Genomic DNA, 17,105 nt, shown 5'->3' with positions numbered 1-17,105 from the left:
ATGATTAATTGGTATAGAAATTGACAAATTTGTGGTCTGCGCAGGCTGTATCCATGTCAGGCCGCAAGTTTTCTTACGCGGCTGGGCTCGGTGGAGATGGCCTCATTTTCCCTGTTCCACTTATGCCGACGGTCCCGCCTGGATTACAGTTAATGGCTGAGAATAGTCAAAGTGGCATGACAAAGACAGAGCAAGTTTGAAGATAATTGTTGATTCATTAGATTCTTATTTGTGGTATCTCTTACGGCCCGGGTGTACTAGCCACCCATCCTGCAGTTCAACGCCTCAAGCGGAATTATTCAGGTCTCAATCCTCCACTGTGAGAAGCCTAATCATTTCATTCCTCCTTGCGTTTCAATTTTTTTTATTTTGACGAGAACGGATCATCTTCGAAGCTGCAGACGACAATCAGCACGCGAATTACTTTATGCAAGAGGATAATTGAACTTACAAGGTATTTCCGAATCCATCGTCACATACGCTTCTGCCTTGTACTAACGTGCAGCCGGCACCTTCTTGTACAAGTCGACCACCGGGGCCACGGACCACGGGAGCTGCCATGGCTGTTGATAGGAATGAAAGCAGGGCTATTGAGGATATTCTCATGGTGGGCGGAGTGGCGACGCTACCGAGAATGTGAAATGAGAGGTTTAAGAGGGAGAAGAGATTTGATGATGGTGATAGTAAGTCGATCTTTGGGAGTGGAAATTGATGGTTTAAATAGTGCTCGAGGCTGGAGCATCGATTTTAGCTATTGAAACACAACTGTGATATCGTGAGTCCCTGGTTTCAGCCTCGAGCAAAGCGACGTTTCGGCCTCAGTCAACATCCCTGTCAAAACATCCCCAGGTTTCAGCTTCATTTTCTCGCCGCATACCCTAGATACCCAAGTTTTTAAGCATCTTTTCAAGCATGGCAACCTAACTCATGGCGTTTTACATTGCTGCGACATGCATGGATGCTGGATTGACTGACAACAGAATGAAACGTAACTGTATAATAAATCTTTTTCTTATGTAATACATACTTACCTGCTCCGCCGACGAAACATGCCAGCTACCCTTTCCATCTAACCTCGATCGGATTTACTCTAGCTGTCTATACTCAATGCTTCAACGATCGCCTCTCCTCAAGTTTGAACTTCTGCAGCACACCCTCACAAGGAGGCCCCTTGCAGACGGTGATTGCCCGTTCCGTCAGATCATAAATGACGAAAGCGACAGTCATGTTCTGCTTGGATGTATACCCAGTCAATACAGCGCTCGGCGTGTTCTTCTGATTGAGATTCGGATGATTGCACAAACTCTCAGGATACGCCAGGTGGTCCGAAAAAGCCGTCCTGATCTTTTCCGGCGTCAATCTCCCCGCTGCACAATCTGCTCTTACTCCCTTCTCGGCTCGCAAGCATCTGAACCAGGTGCTCCCACCAGGAGAACGATCAAAAACATCATCACGACCCAAAAATTCTGGACTTAGGAAGTGATTGCTGTGTATGAGGTAGTTATCATCAATGTTTCCGTAGAACTTGTACACGCGGCTTGGGGCGACCTCCATAGCCATCGCAAACCCTTCGGCTGTCGAGACGTGTAGGTTCCCTGAGACGTGGCGGGGGAAGGCGTTAATTGCCACCAAGCCCTCGGCGTAGTTGCTATACTCAAGGAAGACGCGTCTTGCTACTGACAGCGGGAGAACAGGCTTGGGATTCTTGATCTCATGGTAGACTCCGTTCTGGTCGGTGTGCGAGATGGGCACGTAGTCTTCGCTTGATAGCAGCGAGTTTGCAGTAACCGACATACCGGCCGAGTTCATCCCACTGCGGATCAGCTGCCCAGCCTCAGTGAGAATAAACATAGAAGGTCGGTCCTCAGACGGGTCTGGGTGTACCTCGAGGTAGATAATGAGGTCCTGGTTATAAAGATGGCTGGACATGTCCCAGTTGTGCACGGCCAAAGCCCGACCAGATGCCACTGCTTCGGGAGGGAAGAATCCGCTCGTGCATTCATCATGCCCGTTAAGCTCCTGTGGAGTCTTGCCACCATCTTGGAGTCGATACATGCATCTGCCAAGGTCGTATCGAGCATTAAGCATGATGACCTCTTCGATCGTAACACCTGCTCCATCCGCGATTCCTCTGATCTCTTCGAGGCCGGTGGGGTAGGATTTCTCAAAGGCTGGGATGTAGACGGTCTCGATGATCTTGGAGGAGATGGACCTGAGTTGGATGTTGGTTAATAGCAGAAAAGTTGGTGACCATACTCCACTCACCAATGCGGGAGCTTGCCTGGAAGCTTGTAATACTCGATGTTGGCACGGACCTTGTCAGCCACCTGTCTTCCATGCGAAAGTCCTCTCTCATAGGGCGTGCCTTCGACGACAATGCGCTGGTAGCACGAAGTACGAGGGACTTCCATGATAGAGGTTTCGGCAGAAGGCATGTTGTAAGGTAGTAGATAGCAAGACAGGAATAATGAATAGATTGATTATCGTTTGCACTAGCATGTATCCTTATATAAAAGAGGCTTGGAGGTGCATTCGTGGGATTCTTCGGGGTAGTGATCAATCCTTCGCTGCGCTGTGTTTACTAACTTAGCGCGTCGCCCGATTGCCCCAAAGAGGCCAAATCGGCGACCGTCCAACAACGGCGCCGTCTTTGTCGCCCCTAAGGGCTAAAATGTCAAATATAGCGTTCAGAACTTCAGCCTGAGCTGCGGGCGTTTGTCAAATCACAAAATTGTCGCCCATGTCTTCAGCGATCTGGGAAAGATTGGCGCGACAGCCCGTCCCCTCCTCGGCGGCATGCACCTTTTCGACAAAAGCACAGGCGTTGACATAATGCTTTCCAGCATGAGAGCAGTCCTTGATAAGCTGGAGCGCCCAGTCTCTGTAGATAGGGTCCTTTGCCTCAATCGCTGCCATGATGAGTGGGATAGGCCATATCTTGGTCGGCGGCGCTTCCATCCTCGGCCGTTTCAGCTTGGAGTAAAAGCGGCGAGTGATGCCAATTAAATCCTCAGCATGCGAAGTATCTGTATAAATTTCGTCCGCTGGTCGGTAGACTCTGGAGGCGTATATATGTACTGCGTGGAAGAGGGCGTTCACGGTGAGGAAGATGGAGAGCACTTTCTTTTCTGCAGCCTTCTCTTCGCTGATACTGGCGAGGCCCTGCTTCATCATCAGCAGTGGAATTGCAAAGAACTAGAGCGATATTATTGTCGGCTTACCTGATGTATATCATCCAATGATGCTCTTGTACTTGCCTCTTGACTCTCCATCGCCGCGTTGCGGTCGCCTATGGATATCATCCCTAAGAGAGCGACCAAGCGACACGTAGCCACATACAAAGGCCTATGAGCCTCATCCCATCGTCGCTCTTCATTCGGGTATAGCAGAGTGTATTCTTGTTGCAGAAAGTTGTAGGACTTGTCCACAGCAAACATTAATCCCAAGTCGTTGCCCAGACACTGTATGATGCGATCATTATCTTGGGAAAAGAGAGAAGCGCGAGCATCGAGGAAGCAGAACCACACAGCCATTCTACCGTAAACTGACTGCGATTGATCACCGTGGCCTCGGCTTTCCAGAAGGCAAGCTTCTAGACTTAGCATACGCTTCAATGAGGCCCTTCGTGAAAGCAGCAGATCGGTCCAGGCGAGGAAATAAAGCGTCACTGAGATGGCATCCAAATCATCATCTCGGGTGATAAGCTGAGGCCAAGTCTGGCTTAGTTCTTCATCCACGACCCCAATCCCAAGCTGGATGCCCAATTGATCCCCGAGAGCTACGAGACTCTTTTCATAATGTTCTAGGGCGCTACTCTCCGAACCCAAAGTCCCGTTGCAGTAAAGGTGAGCAGCTGTCCACGCGTAAAGAGCCGATATCACAAACGAATGACTTGAGTTAAATCGATTGAAGAAATATGTGTGATTGTTCCAGGTCTGGCCCTTGGAGCTGTACTTGGACGCCAGATTCTGGGTATAGTGCTGTGCCAACACCCGATCGGAGACCGTCTGAGGGGAACTAGAGGACAGGCTGCCCGCGTTGAAGTCAGTGGATATTTGACCAGGCGAATCCGTTTGCGGCAACCAAAGTTGCGCGGCGCCATTATAAAGTACTGCGGAGTCCGGACTCAAGTCCCACTGCTGGTCGGGATACGAGTCAAATATCCCATCCATCCAAGGCATCGCCACCGCATCGAGCATTGCAAGTGACGATGGTTCCAGCAAGTCGGGTGCATCCGTCTCGGCTATTGAAAAGGTCGCCTGGTCCTGTGGGCTCATATCTGTACGACTCGATTGCCCGGTAGTGCTCTTCCTCTTCCTGCGACGCCTCGAATGAGTTCTGACCTGCTCTGTCTCATCTCGAAACTCAAATACAGCGTGCGATGACGGTTCATAGGCGCATTTGAGGTGAGAGCGTCGACAGGGTGAGCAGCGCGGCTTAAGTTGGTCACAAGACAACTTCCTTCTTGCGCAGGTGTTGCATAGGGACATGGTGAGTCGTCGTGAAGGACTGTGGACAAGGATGAGGGGTGATAGAACTGCAAGAGCGCTTCGGTCCTGGAGTTTATTTTGAAGTCTGGGGTAACTAATGACTAATCACTGATAAGCGTACCCAAGAAGCACGCTAAGTATGAGACAGGCACTACAGGAATTTGTCTTCTTCACATCAACAACAAAATTATACGCTACTTCCTCTCTATGTTTTCATAATCTTTTTAATTAGTGTGGTGCCGAGGCCCCAATAATCTACAGCTGGGTCACGATGAGAATGCCACAAATAGAACAGTTGTGTATGTATTCAACGTCAATGTTGTGCTTGGTCAAGTAAACGAGATTTGGCATTCATTCCTGGCCAACTCGAAGGAGGTATTGTACACAAAGACAGATCGACAGAATTTAAGAGCAAGCGAACAGGATAGCAAGCCTTCGAATCGTGACTCGCGATCACATGGATGTTCATCACTTCGCACCTTTTCCACCAAGGCTCACCAAACATACCTGAACGAGCCTTGCTGCCAATCCGTAAGATCTAAATCATCCCTAGAAATGTTTACGTTACAGATTTCTTGAACCTCACGGCGACCCCGACGATGGTTCTGATACCTGATGTAGATGCTAAGAGAAAATGGTTAGTATTCGGTGGTAAAGTGAAATGATAAGCTTCCTTACAGCAAAATGATTTCCAAACCAATCATGACAGAGACTGAGGAGTAGAAGCCTTTGAAAGCAGTCTGGAACTGTGGGGCCTCGTGCGCGATGAAGAATTGAGGGCCGGTGAATTGGCCAAGACAGTAGCCCAGGAACATCATGACCTGCAAGTGTTATCAGAGCGGGTCTAGGCAAGATTGGCCAGAGTCAAATACTTACGCTCGCGGTGGACTTCTTGGTAAATCCTGCGATATTCGAGGAGAGCATGCTCATGCCAAGTCCGAAAGGGACGGTATTCACATAGATAACTGGAGGTACTTATGAGCAACGGTCCTGAGCCATGAAAGGAGGCTTTGCACTTACTGTAGAAAGACGCAAGTCGACCTTTATGGTTGGATTGTGGGAGGTCTAGTACAAATCAGATACTACAAGCAGACATTCATGATACCAGGAACTCACTGTCTACCAACACCGCTCCTATCAAGACAATCACGTTCGTTGCGATCATGACGTAGCACCTCGTATTCTTGAAACGAGTGCAAAACCAGCCACTGGATCACAAAAGTCAGCAATAGGGCATGGAGTTGCAAAATTGGATACTCACGCAAAGACCACCGAGACGAGGTGGATGGTGTTGGACGGCATGCCCATCAAAGTGGCTTGGCGACTCGAGTAGCCGAGGGTCTGAGTCAACACAATTTTAGAGAACTGTGTTGTCGTCAGAATATGATGTGCCTACTGATTCAATTCAAGATTGCTTACCGATGTTAGACCGCCTCCCTGCAGGCATTGAAGAAAGGCGTGTATCGCTAGTATCCACGGCTGGGGATCCATCAGGCATTCCCGGACCTGGTTCCATTTATACTCAGTGTTTTTAATGCCGGTGTGATTTTTCAAGACCTGTAGATTGTTCAGCAACGCCGGTAGTTGATATCATTGGTTAGTTACCCTATCAGTAGCGATATCCCGCTCCCTCTTGCTGAAGAACCATGCGGTCAGAGGCGATGCCGGGACACCAAAAAAGACAACAACACCCCAAAACATTGTCATCGGCCCGAAGACGAGGTAAACGACTTGCCAGACGGCATACTTAGACCCCGAATGATCTCTACCCGAGAGGCCGTATGTTATGGCATCGGCCATGAAAGAACCGACAGCGCTGGCGGACCACCATAGCGATGTGCGAAGGGGCTGCTCCTCTCGTGTCCAGTACTGCGAGATGAGGATCGTAAGAATGGGTGACATGCAGGATTCGAAAACACCGAGAAAGACGCGGTTGACGCAGAGTGTTGCAAAGTCTTTTGTGAATGCCGTTGTGCATGCGGTGAGGCCCCATAGGAAGATCATCACGCCAAAGTACCGACCACTATGAAATGATTAGGAAACTGTGAGGTAATATTTGGCAGTAGATCATCTCCTAACCCAAGCCGCTTTCTGAAAGGGTAAAGACTTACATGGGAAGCTTCTGCATCAAGAGAGAGCTGGGATATTGCCAGACCAGGTAGCCCAGGTAGAAAATTGAGGATGACCAGCTATACTGTTGTCCGACGAGGTTCTATGCGGATGTCAGTTGTTTTGTGCGGCCATCTCCGAGGTGCAGCTGCGATTACCAGATCTTCTTTAATGCCAAAGATGGAGGCTTCGGACAAGGCGACTTTGTCCATGTAGTTTAGGACGTATGTGCACGCCATCTGTTTATGTTTCGGTCAGGTTTCATTTGCTCGATCTTTCACAATGAACCACCTACCAAAGGCAGTAGAATCAGGTCAAGCTTCCATCGGACCCTCGCGTCTTCCTTGGAGCTATACACGATCCCGAGTGGAGGAGAACCCAGTTCCTCCGAATGCTTCTCATCATCACCATCCAAGGTAGCGGTGGGTTTGCGACCGCTAGCTGTATCTTCAACAAACTCACCCATCCCGACGGTTGAGTTCGTCGGCATGGTGGTAATGGGCTTGAGGTCTTTATCCATTGTGTCGACTTAGGAATGCACGTTCAGAATGACACCTCACCAAGTGGCAGGCGTTGATTGTTTGCGATTCGCTGCCATTTATATCGCGTGGTCATGTTTGTGCTGATACCGGTTACTGAACCAAGGATGGTCCTGTTTGGCGGGGATGATAGCGTTCGCTGAGATGGCTCAGAAAGGTATAGCTCAATCTGGGGTCGCCCATTCGACCATTTTGGGTCGAGTGCGCGAGATGGCAAGATAGCGCTTCTGCGATCTCCGGGGAAGCCTGTTATCGGCTTTTGTGATTGTTAATTGGAGTATTACCCTAAAGTCACAAATGATTCTCAGGCAACTCTCTGATTACGTTTAAATTACGAAGTGTCGAAAACGAATACGCCAGAGGGAAGCTAGATGATTCTTGAGGTGCAGATAGAAATATTACAAACACAATTGAGAAATTGGAAAACATGTCTTGTCGTTGTATGTATTTCCATTCGCTCATATACTCAATGCAGTTATCGCTTGATTCTCACTGCATCAGAAACATTACATATACATTAGTATGATGGTGTCGCTTCGTAGCCTTCACCCTCTTCAGTAATGAGTTGGCTTAAAACCTCCTTTGGGAAAAGGCACAATATTCTCCTCAGCAGTATGCTTCACATTACTCATCGAGATAGAAAACTTCTCCTGGTCAAAGATACTGTACACATTGCGCAAAAAAGGGTCGCCAAAGATGGACACGGGGTAACCTCGAGAAGCGAGGAACACTCCACAGGTGCCATCAGGGAACTTTGTCACCAAGCCGTGGAACGGAACCTTGATCGTGCCGTGAACACCAAACTCAACAGCGATATAGCCGTCGTTGCGCTTGGAGTCAGCGTACTTGCAGTCGACGACAAAGTATCGTTGACCAAAGTCAGGTTCCTTGGCGAGACCGAAAGCGCGGGATATAGGACCAATAGTCTTGTCGGTGACGTACCAATTCGCGACGCCTGTGTCCAGCAGAACAGGGAGACCAACGCCCTTTTTGCCGTACGTTTCCTTGGTACGGTTATTACCCTTGGTGAGGACGACTTCTAAAGACGTGACATTGACCGAGTTGGTCTGGCCACCGCTGAGGTCGGCATTGAAGGGGTCGACCATGGGCACGGTGATAAGGTTGCCGTCAATCTTTGCCTTGTCGTAGGCGCCACCGAGGAGCATCCTCGCGTTGGCGGCCTTCTTGTCATCAGGTCCGAGGTAGAGACTTGAAGCGAGATAGTTGATCTTGGAAGCATTCTTGAGCTCCGGCAGGAAGTACGACGAGAACCTGTCAGTACATTTGGGACCGGCGTACTCGCACTCCAATGACAGGCCTGGTTTCGTTGTCAGCACTTTTAATGTGACATAGTCTTGACATCGCAGGATCTTACCGAGAATAGTATATATATCACCAGTGACTTTGTCAGGGAAGCTGTAATCAGACGTATAGCCAAAGTACATGTTCTTGGTTGAAACACCGCCGATAACAACAGTGTCGCTCAGATAATCGCCTCGACCAACGTAGCCCAGGGCGTCGGCGAAGCCAGTACCTTCGTAGCGGGATGTTCTATAACATTAGTTAGCGATAGAAACCACAAGGTCTGAGGAATATACTTGGATGTTTTGTTGTTGAAGGTGCCAAACGTTTTGCAATTGTTCCCCTGCTTTTTGCATACCTCATTACGAGGGTCGAGGAAGGAATATCGCGGGCTGCCCGTGTCGATCTTGAGATACTCTGTCTGCGGCGGTGTGCCAACCTGTAGCTTGGCATAATATGCCGTCAGGCCGTCATCGCGAGATAATGGGACGGAAATTACACCAGCAGGAGTCTTGGTCGCAGCAGCGAGGCCAGGAAACGCAACCGCAGCAGCGACGGCGGCCAAAGTAATGAGAGCCATGATGATTGTCGTTACTTACGGGTGTCGTTGGTGGACGACTGACTTGCCTGATGTTTATCAGCCTATATGTAAATGGGTGAACTCACCCAGCCCCCGTCCAAATGAAGTCATGAGGCCAAGACCGTTCGTTCGATACGAGTTTCTTAGTGGATCTCATTCCTGATCTGCCGGTCCCGCTGTGCTTCCATTGGCTGCGGTACTAATAGCTAGCCAGTTTCGGGAAATTAATTCGTGTGCGGACCCCGGCACTTTAGCCATTTCTTCCCGCGGAGCCAGCGCGGACAATCAAAGCGCGAACTATGTAACAGTGGAACGAGCTATGAACGAGACCGACGAGGTTCTCTTTGGCATAAGGAAGCAAGAGTTCCTATTTCCTCGTTGTCCTCTAGTTTTACCTTCTGGCATAGTCATCCTCCACGACCACCTTCGATATGTCTTTGAAACTCCTTCAATTGATTGCCGCCTTGGCTGCTTCTGCCCATGGCCTCGTAGTGCCGGATAGCCAAGGCGCTGCTTTCAGCGTCGACGCTTTGCTTTCAACACCAGAAGAATTCGATCCTGCGGCCGAGAGGCAGAGGATTGAGACAAGATACCCTGCGATGCATGGCGACATCAAAGAGGCGGGCAGCGTGAAGCCTTCCTCATCTGGCATGTCGTTCTTTGTCCCTACAGTCATCGGGAACCAGACTTTCAAGATGATATATGACACTGGCTCTGCCGATTTGTGAGTACCTCCCTGCTTCAGCATCCTGTACCGAGACTAACAAGCAACTTAACAGATGGGTGTATTCCAACGAGTCTTCCCCCTTCCAAAGCCTGGACCACCCAACATATGTCCCAACATCATCCGCAGAGCTTCTCAAAAATTACAATTGGTCCATTAAGTACGCCTTCGGCGACGAGGTCAGCGGCGTAGTTTTCACCGACACCGTCAAAGCAGGCCCCGTCGTAGCCCACAAGCAGGCCGTCCAAGCCGCCACGGTTATCCAAGCTGAGTTCGCTTCGGATGGCATTCTTGGTCTCGCGTTTAATACCATCAACACCGTCCAGCCCAAGAAGCAAAAGACCTTCTTCGAAACTCTCCTGCCCACTCTGAAGAAGAAGGTGTTTGCTGCGAATCTCAGACTCGATGGCAAGCCTGCGACTTGGGATTTTGGATACATCGATAATACCAAGTTCAAGGGCAAAGTCGCCTACACCCCCGTGGTTAGCCAGAAGTATTGGTCAATGAACTCAAGCTCCTATGCCGTGGGCAAAGGTTCATTCACAAGTAGTAAGAAGCAGGTTGGCGAGGTCATCGTCGACTCAGGCACGTCGCTTGTCTACCTCCCTGAAGCTGTGGTGAACGACTACTACAGCCATATCGAGGGTTATGAGTTCCAACAGGGAGGCACTCGCACGTTCCCGTGCAATAGCACTATTCCTGACTTTCACTTCAAGATTGACAGCACAACTCTCTCTATCCCAGGACAGGATGTCAACTATACTGTATATGACCCAGCTAACCGTCTCTGCGCTGGAGCAATTACGACTCAGCTCAACAGCAAATATTCAGTGCTAGGAAACTTGTTCATGAGGAACTACTATGTTGTCCATAGTCAGGAGGAGGCTACCCCGAAGCTTGGCTTTGCCGCGCACTGATCACCTTAGGACTACTAGGGAAGAGGTTGCCCTCGCATTTGCGTTTGATTTGTCCTGGCTTGATGCCGAAATGTTTCATCAATGCAGTCGACCGTTATTTGAGCTTTCTATATTTTATTTCCAGACAGTAGATAGCCTTCTATACTTGCATCGGATGTCGCTGAGCGTCGGCTTAAATCTCCAAGTTACCTAGATAGTGCGCTAGGAATTATCAAGTCAATATGGTATAATGTCTGAATTACGATTTTCGCTCTAGAAGGACCTCCCAAATGAGACGACTTCCTCCATAACCTCGCCGTCATTTCGATACCATCTGAAATTTCTATCACCCCGCTACTCTCCCGGATCTGCTAATACCACCCCAGCAGCAAGTAGTCCACGCCTATAATCATCCGTCGGGGAAGCATTCATTTCTTTCACCACTTCCCGCATCCTCTCACTGTAGTATCCTCTTATGAAATCCCTCACTGATTCATTTCGACTTTGGAACTCTCTTTCAAATTCTTCATCGAGATCATCGAGTCTTTCCAGCAAGAGCCTATCTTCGTCCAACACTTCCGCCCATTCATCCTCACCCGACTCTTTCATTTGCCGATCAAAGTGATTCCTGGCGCAGGGCCCAACGTGCCTAATTCCCAGGAGTTCCATTGTCATTGTGTGAATAGCACATCTAGCTAGATGGGGCGTGTCAATTTCGGTTATTTTCCTTTCGATCAGCTCTACTAGGAACCATATGTCGAAAATAACGTGGAGCTTCTCGGAAGATGACGACAGGGCGCTAGTCGTATATCCAGAGAACAAAGAAGCCAATGGTCGATTGAAAGCCCGCGATATGCAGGGACATGGCAGATCGGACTGCATCTCGCTGTTGCATATCTTGGTGATCAGACTGATTCCTTCCCTACATCGAAAGTAAAACGGATTGCCGATAGGGTAGCGAAGGAAAGGAACTAGAATACTACCAATCTTCCCTCCAAAATCATGTAACGCCGATGTCTGGAAGCCACCAATCACGTATTCCAGCTTGAGATCATGCTTCAACAGCCAATCCAGGTAGGTAGTCTCTATACCGAACATCTCTTCGCTTCGAGAATTTTGATAGAGAACCTCAACGCGTCCTAGAAGTGGCCCCAGACCACCCTCATTTGAAGGTTTGATGCCAAACTCATTCGCCAACGAACATATTTGCGGAGAAAGGGGTTTTTCAAACAAGCCTCCATAGTAGTGGTCTGAACTAAAAGGCTTGAGGCCATGGCTGATCTCAAGTCCCCCATCTCTCAATTCACTAGAGCGTAGCTGAAATTACTCCCACAGCAAGGCGGCAGTAGCGTCAGGTAAGGAATCAACCGCGACTCCATGCCGTTCTATGACTTCAGAGGGCAGTAATGCAAGAGAAAGATCCCGTAGTCGTCGCCGCCGGTCTTCTAAATGTTTGAACAATAGCTTTCGGCATCTTAATGAACACTGTTCCAAGCATTCTAGTGACAACAAATTGACCGGCAAACAACAGTCAGCTTCTAGGAGTACTTGGACAGAATCGGCGCAACAACAGTTCTGGCAAAGCACCCACTTGTCTGGTTGGGTACATACTCTCCAACTTAACTTTACAGCAAGCTCAAGAGGACTAATGCTTGTTGGTTCATTGTCACAGAGTAGAGGTAAAGCCTCACTTCTTTGTAGAAGCAGACCAAGTCCTTCTGACCAGGTGATGCTAGCGTGCAATATGTTACGCCCATACATATCTGTTTCCAGGATACCTGGGGGAAGTTGGTCGCCAATTGTAATGGCCTCGAGGCTTTTCCGGTCTTGCTGCATGACTGCCCGGAAGATATCATTGAATCCAAACGCTACATCGTATTCATTAGCTGCGCATGATTGTAAAGGCCAGTCAAGTAGCGGAGTTACCTTCGGCGATCTCGGGGTACTGACCCCAAACTCTCAATGAATCAGTTTCTGATATACTTCTCACATTCAAAGACATAACTTCGCTATGGGCGATGTCTTCGACACAGAAGAATGTGTCAAATGCTGCGATGAAATTATATAACGGAGGGAGCGTTGCTAAAGAGTACGGAATCCACAAATACCTGAGAATTGTTCTGGCTCAAGTAAGTCAAGTCGAGTAGAAATGGGATGTAGAGCTATTACTGTTCGTAAAAATTAGAGGCAGTGATTGGCACCCCAGCGTGAAACATGTATGACAGAAGTGAGCGAATGCATTCAAATATGTTCATGAAATTTCGTTCCTCTTCCAAATCCGAATCGATTAGTTGTTGCCGATAGACCTCAAGATTTTGTTAACACTAAAGCCCCCCGCGAGTTCATAACCAGAATAGGAACTTACATCCATGCATAAATGGGCGATGTTATTCCCATTATCATCTACATCAAACGGCGATGCAGCCCCTGACCTATAAATCGTTCTTAGCTTCCTTATTATGGCTGATGTCTCGTTTCGTAGGTCAAAATGACAGTAGTGTTGCCATGCGTGCTCAAGGCTTTGTTGGTGCTTTGGATCCCTAAGACCTGTATCAGTAGTCTTTATCCCGATAGAAATAGGAGAACAATATCTGTTTTACCAGCTCTGATACTTGTATTCGAGGTCAAAGAAAGCTTGGAAAGCCGGACTCCATTCAACAATGTTGCATGGCTGTATCCCGAAGGAAATACTGTATGCCCCAGCCGGATAGTCTCGAGTTAGTGACAGGAACAAACTCTGAGAAAGCCAATATCGAAGTCCAAGGTAGGTAAACGTAGTTTTTGACTTCTGGTGTGAGTGGCTGAAAAAGATGCAACTAGGACGATGGCGTTGTCGTTTATGTTCTTGTTTCGAGATGACTAAACCTCCCCAGAATCGTCCAATATAAGATGATTTTCGACAAATATAAGCGGCAGGAGGGTCGGAACAAGTACATTCTAGATGATTTAGTCTTTTAGTTGTTGATTCTTCCTTGTGAGAATTCTGCAGATAACGAGGTTGGACAACGACGTCTGAAACATGGCTGCTAGTGTCGAGGCAGTTGTCCTGGACATGTTGAGACAATGTTGCCATTTCTATCTCAATACGTTGAACAGCTGGACTGATGGCGTCAAGTCGCCTGGCAATTGTGCCTAGCATGTTGTGCGTGATGCTATCGTTAGCATTGGTATAGTTTTTCAAAATCTGCAAGTCTTCGCTGATGCCGATGTTGATATCACTACGAGGAATTAGCGACAGCACAACGATCATTCTAGTAGAAGTTCCTCACAGGTTGAAGTTTTGTACGAAAGTACTCAAAGTCGCATTGGCCTTGGAAAGCTGATCTTGAAGTTGAATCAACTTCTTCTGATCAAATGGATACCGAGCTAACATGATTTGCTTTCTCAACTTTCCTGTCATGTCGGACAAACCCTCATCTCTAGTAAGGTTCAGCATCAAGTGCTGCAGGGCTACGAGTTCGAACTCGCAATTGGCAAGACCCTGATTGACTCCATTGGCAGACAAGGCGTGGCGATGGCCAAGTTTCAATGTGCTCGACTGGATGATGAAGATGTTTGATTGCAAAAGAGTAAGGCTTCGGCTGGCTGTCTCGATGTCTTGGTGTCGGCCTTTGACGCTACTAAAATAATTGTGTAGACCGCCACAGAGAGTCAAGCCAAGGGATACAAGGCCAGCGACACTACTGGCGATTGATAACGGGTCGGCCATGGTGAGATTGACAGGTTTGCAAAGGGAAGAAAGAAGCAGCTGAGACGAAGCGGGGAAGTTGAGTGTTGGGTAAGAATGGATTGCTGCAAGGCAGACAGGGCAGACAGACACTCAGATCAGGCAACCAACCAAAAGACGGCGACACCCCAGCCCACTTGTAATTTAAAAACATGACAAAGCGAGAGCCAAACATTGAGGGCTGTTACTGGAATTTCTCGTGCCATAGACAGAAGGGCGAGCATGCAAATGACCCATTTCCTGCTCCCATTTAATTAAGCCAGCTCAATGAAACTAGCTGGTTCTCGATAGTATGAGGGATAGAAATAGCTAAGTCTTGAGTGAGGCTATGACACGGCCTAAATGACGACGACCTGTACCCGTCCAAGGTTTAAGGCCAAAGAATAGGGCGAATCTACCTCCTCCTCCCTGTACGAAGCAGTCCTCACTGTAGGAAAGAAAGTCCCGGCTTGGCTGTAAGTATAACAACCTGTTGTCTCAACAGATCGTGCAACCTCTCTGAATATCTTCTTAACAAAGTGACCCGTCCCTTCGAAATCCCACTCCAAGGAAACAACTTTTCCTGCGCCGGGAGGAACTTCAACGCGGACTTTGAAAGTGACCATACTGCCTGTTTTGACCTCAGCTCGTTTGCCACCATTGATGGTGAGATCTACAACAGGCTGGATACCTTTTCTCTCTGGAGCTGTAGCAGGTAATCGCACCTGAGAGTTGCTGATGGTGTAATTAGTTGGAGTGCTTGGGTATACCCCGGTTTCGCACCAGATACTCAAGTCTCGCAGATGCTGCTCATAAAGGCCTGTAAAGTCCACAAATCTGGAGCTTTTGGAACCTACAATAAGACCCATCTGATGATCCGCATTCTGACTATAATGAAGACGAAACTTATCGTCTGTATGATCTCCATATACCTTTCCGACTTGGTGCTTGTACCAATCTGCATGCCACGGGAACGCGTCAACGTCCATCAGATTATCCATGACGATCATCTTGCCGTTGAACTTGCCCGAAAGCGTAGCGCCACCACTGGCAGATCTTGCTATCTGCTCCGCAACTAGGATGGGGCGCTGAGGATAGATGGGGTTACCTTCCGAATCACGCAGATAATCGTATCCGTAAAAGCCCCCACGTTTGGGGACTGAGTAACGATGGAGTGCGTGCATCGCGAGAAACATGCGGTTGCTTATGTGAAGTTGAGTACCTTCTTGGAGAATTGAAAAGACGGTAGGGTCATTGTTATGGTGAAGGGTGACTGTCTTGTCGTTACTGTTATCGTGACCTTTGCCAGTGATCTTGCCGAGTGCTTTGCCGTCCTTAGAGAGAAGAGTAATATCCAGCCAGTAAGTTCTCCCTGATTTGGGTGCCTTGTCGAGGGTGAGCTCAACAGGGACGTTGTTGGCGTCACACTTGATAGAAGTAATCAGGGTCTCGAAGTCAAGCATCTCCTTGCGAAATATATCACCAAGCTTGGAGCTTTCTATTCCCAAGTATCCCGGATTGTTCCAGAAGTCTTCCACATAGGTAGGATCCATTCTCGTCACAGCTGCTCCAGATACGGTTCTGAGAGATTCCCAAAGTGGCTCAGAGGCCCCAGTTTCGTAGAAGCTTTCCCACCCTTTGATAGGCACACCAAGGGCCGTGGCCTCTTCAAAAGCGGTTCTCTCAGTGGGACTCAAGCTTGAGTAGACGTCCCCACTACCACCAGGCCTAAGCGCATCCTCGATCTCGACACTCTTGTTCTCAAGAACCAGACCTGCGAGAGCACGGATAGACCAATTGTTGATGGAAACTGGTACAGCTTGGACAAGTGTCAGAGCACCAGACCATATACCAATCGTATTCTCCATCGCTCCAACGGTGACAAGAGATCCACCGCTACCTCCGTAGATATACCCATGGATCTTGTTGGTCTTGGGCTTGTAGTACTCGCGTGCAATCATCATGCCAACCTTAGCTGCAGCTGCATCACCACGATACGTTGGTTGACCGGAAGCACGAACGGTATACCCTCCGCTTTCAGCACCGAATCCAATCTCCCGATCGGATGCAGTTGAGTTCTGTAGTGGGAAGACCAGCTGGAAGAAGCGACCCTTCCAGCCATTCTCGGGGAGGTAGATGTTGAAGTCAACGGTGGTCCCTTCGAAATGACCGGTGATTCTGAGGTGAGGTAGTGGTAGTGTCTCGTGGGTCTCGTTGTCGATTATTGGCTGGGAGTACAAAGGATCAACACAGTCCTCCGTGATTTTCCAGACCCCATCAATTTGGATGCAGGGATCGCCGGTGAGCTTCGGGGAGCTAGGCGAGTGCGGAGGCGAAAGGGGTAGGATGCTCTGTGCCGAGTTAAGACAAGTCCTGGAAGTAGTTGTTAGCAGTTTTGTAGTGCGTGCTGCACTATCGAAGACATACAAGGCTCTGAGAATATTCAAAGACACCATCATTGACACGCTTGTTTTTGCAGTAAGAGAAAACTTTATAGAGCTCAGCAGACTGAGTGGTTTTATCTATCCATTGATCTGTTCTTCAGACGATTTATATACATGGCTGCTTCGGATAGCTCGGGCCTTGATGACCCTACCAACACGCGGAGTAGCACCTAAGTTAGAACTAGCGTTGGTGTACTCGTCGTATTTGACCGAAAATTACGTGATTGGACAGCGTTCAAGAGCCAAGGAGCGAGAAAACATCTGATCCCCATGCTTAGCCACCAGAAATAATTAGTCTAAAGTCTAGTCAGCCTG

General features: G+C 48.6%; 8 protein-coding genes across 8 annotated transcripts; 1 reads left to right on the top strand and 7 right to left on the bottom strand.

Annotated features, from left to right (window-relative positions):
• Positions 1-56: 56 nt before the first annotated feature.
• FOIG_08527 (uncharacterized protein) lies at positions 57-561 on the bottom strand (the record flags this gene model as incomplete). The annotated part of the gene is made up of 2 exons (XM_031208570.1): positions 57-138; positions 452-561. The coding sequence occupies 2 exons, from the start codon at positions 559-561 to the stop codon at positions 57-59; spliced, it is 192 nt and encodes a 63-aa protein (XP_031061576.1).
• Positions 562-1,104: 543 nt separating this feature from the next.
• Positions 1,105-2,473, bottom strand: FOIG_08526 (uncharacterized protein; the record flags this gene model as incomplete). The annotated part of the gene is made up of 2 exons (XM_031208569.1): positions 2,266-2,473; positions 1,105-2,212 (listed from the first exon to the last, which is right to left on the bottom strand). Exons 1-2 carry the CDS (start codon positions 2,433-2,435, stop codon positions 1,105-1,107), a joined length of 1,278 nt encoding a protein of 425 aa, XP_031061575.1. The 5' UTR covers positions 2,436-2,473.
• Positions 2,474-2,718: 245 nt separating this feature from the next.
• Positions 2,719-4,277, bottom strand: FOIG_08525 (uncharacterized protein; the record flags this gene model as incomplete). Its single annotated transcript, XM_031208568.1, has 2 exons — positions 2,719-3,162; positions 3,222-4,277. The coding sequence occupies 2 exons, from the start codon at positions 4,275-4,277 to the stop codon at positions 2,719-2,721; spliced, it is 1,500 nt and encodes a 499-aa protein (XP_031061574.1).
• Positions 4,278-4,889: 612 nt separating this feature from the next.
• FOIG_08524 (uncharacterized protein) lies at positions 4,890-7,119 on the bottom strand (the record flags this gene model as incomplete). The annotated part of the gene is made up of 11 exons (XM_031208567.1): positions 4,890-5,114; positions 5,169-5,311; positions 5,367-5,455; positions 5,511-5,555; positions 5,607-5,698; positions 5,752-5,855; positions 5,910-6,047; positions 6,096-6,513; positions 6,602-6,702; positions 6,758-6,838; positions 6,895-7,119. 11 exons carry the CDS (start codon positions 7,117-7,119, stop codon positions 4,985-4,987), a joined length of 1,566 nt encoding a protein of 521 aa, XP_031061573.1. The 3' UTR covers positions 4,890-4,984.
• Positions 7,120-7,452: 333 nt separating this feature from the next.
• Positions 7,453-9,070, bottom strand: FOIG_08523 (uncharacterized protein). The gene is made up of 3 exons (XM_031208566.1): positions 8,737-9,070; positions 8,514-8,689; positions 7,453-8,456 (listed from the first exon to the last, which is right to left on the bottom strand). The coding sequence occupies exons 1-3, from the start codon at positions 9,018-9,020 to the stop codon at positions 7,693-7,695; spliced, it is 1,224 nt and encodes a 407-aa protein (XP_031061572.1). The 5' UTR covers positions 9,021-9,070; the 3' UTR covers positions 7,453-7,692.
• Positions 9,071-9,451: 381 nt separating this feature from the next.
• Positions 9,452-10,661, top strand: FOIG_08522 (uncharacterized protein; the record flags this gene model as incomplete). Its single annotated transcript, XM_031208565.1, has 2 exons — positions 9,452-9,744; positions 9,800-10,661. The coding sequence occupies 2 exons, from the start codon at positions 9,452-9,454 to the stop codon at positions 10,659-10,661; spliced, it is 1,155 nt and encodes a 384-aa protein (XP_031061571.1).
• Positions 10,662-13,236: 2,575 nt separating this feature from the next.
• On the bottom strand, positions 13,237-14,349 carry FOIG_08521 (uncharacterized protein; the record flags this gene model as incomplete). The annotated part of the gene is made up of 2 exons (XM_031208564.1): positions 13,237-13,858; positions 13,910-14,349. 2 exons carry the CDS (start codon positions 14,347-14,349, stop codon positions 13,237-13,239), a joined length of 1,062 nt encoding a protein of 353 aa, XP_031061570.1.
• A 356-nt stretch (positions 14,350-14,705) lies between these two features.
• FOIG_08520 (uncharacterized protein) lies at positions 14,706-16,802 on the bottom strand (the record flags this gene model as incomplete). The annotated part of the gene is made up of 2 exons (XM_031208563.1): positions 14,706-16,719; positions 16,774-16,802. 2 exons carry the CDS (start codon positions 16,800-16,802, stop codon positions 14,706-14,708), a joined length of 2,043 nt encoding a protein of 680 aa, XP_031061569.1.
• Positions 16,803-17,105: the final 303 nt, after the last annotated feature.

The sequence above is a fragment of the Fusarium odoratissimum genome, assembly GCF_000260195.1.
Source record: "Fusarium odoratissimum NRRL 54006 unplaced genomic scaffold supercont1.13, whole genome shotgun sequence".
Lineage (NCBI taxonomy): Eukaryota > Fungi > Ascomycota > Sordariomycetes > Hypocreales > Nectriaceae > Fusarium > Fusarium odoratissimum.
This window is presented reverse-complemented; position numbering and strand designations above follow the sequence as displayed.

Coding starts and splice junctions, on each gene's coding strand:
- FOIG_08523 (XM_031208566.1), bottom strand. CDS start 9,020: ATGGCTCTCATTACTTTGGCCGCCGTCGCTGCTGCGGTTGCGTTTCCT. Junction 8,690..8,736: donor TTCAACAACAAAACATCCAA/GTATATTCCTCA, acceptor CTAATGTTATAG/AACATCCCGCTACGAAGGTA. Junction 8,457..8,513: donor TGATATATATACTATTCTCG/GTAAGATCCTGC, acceptor CAACGAAACCAG/GCCTGTCATTGGAGTGCGAG.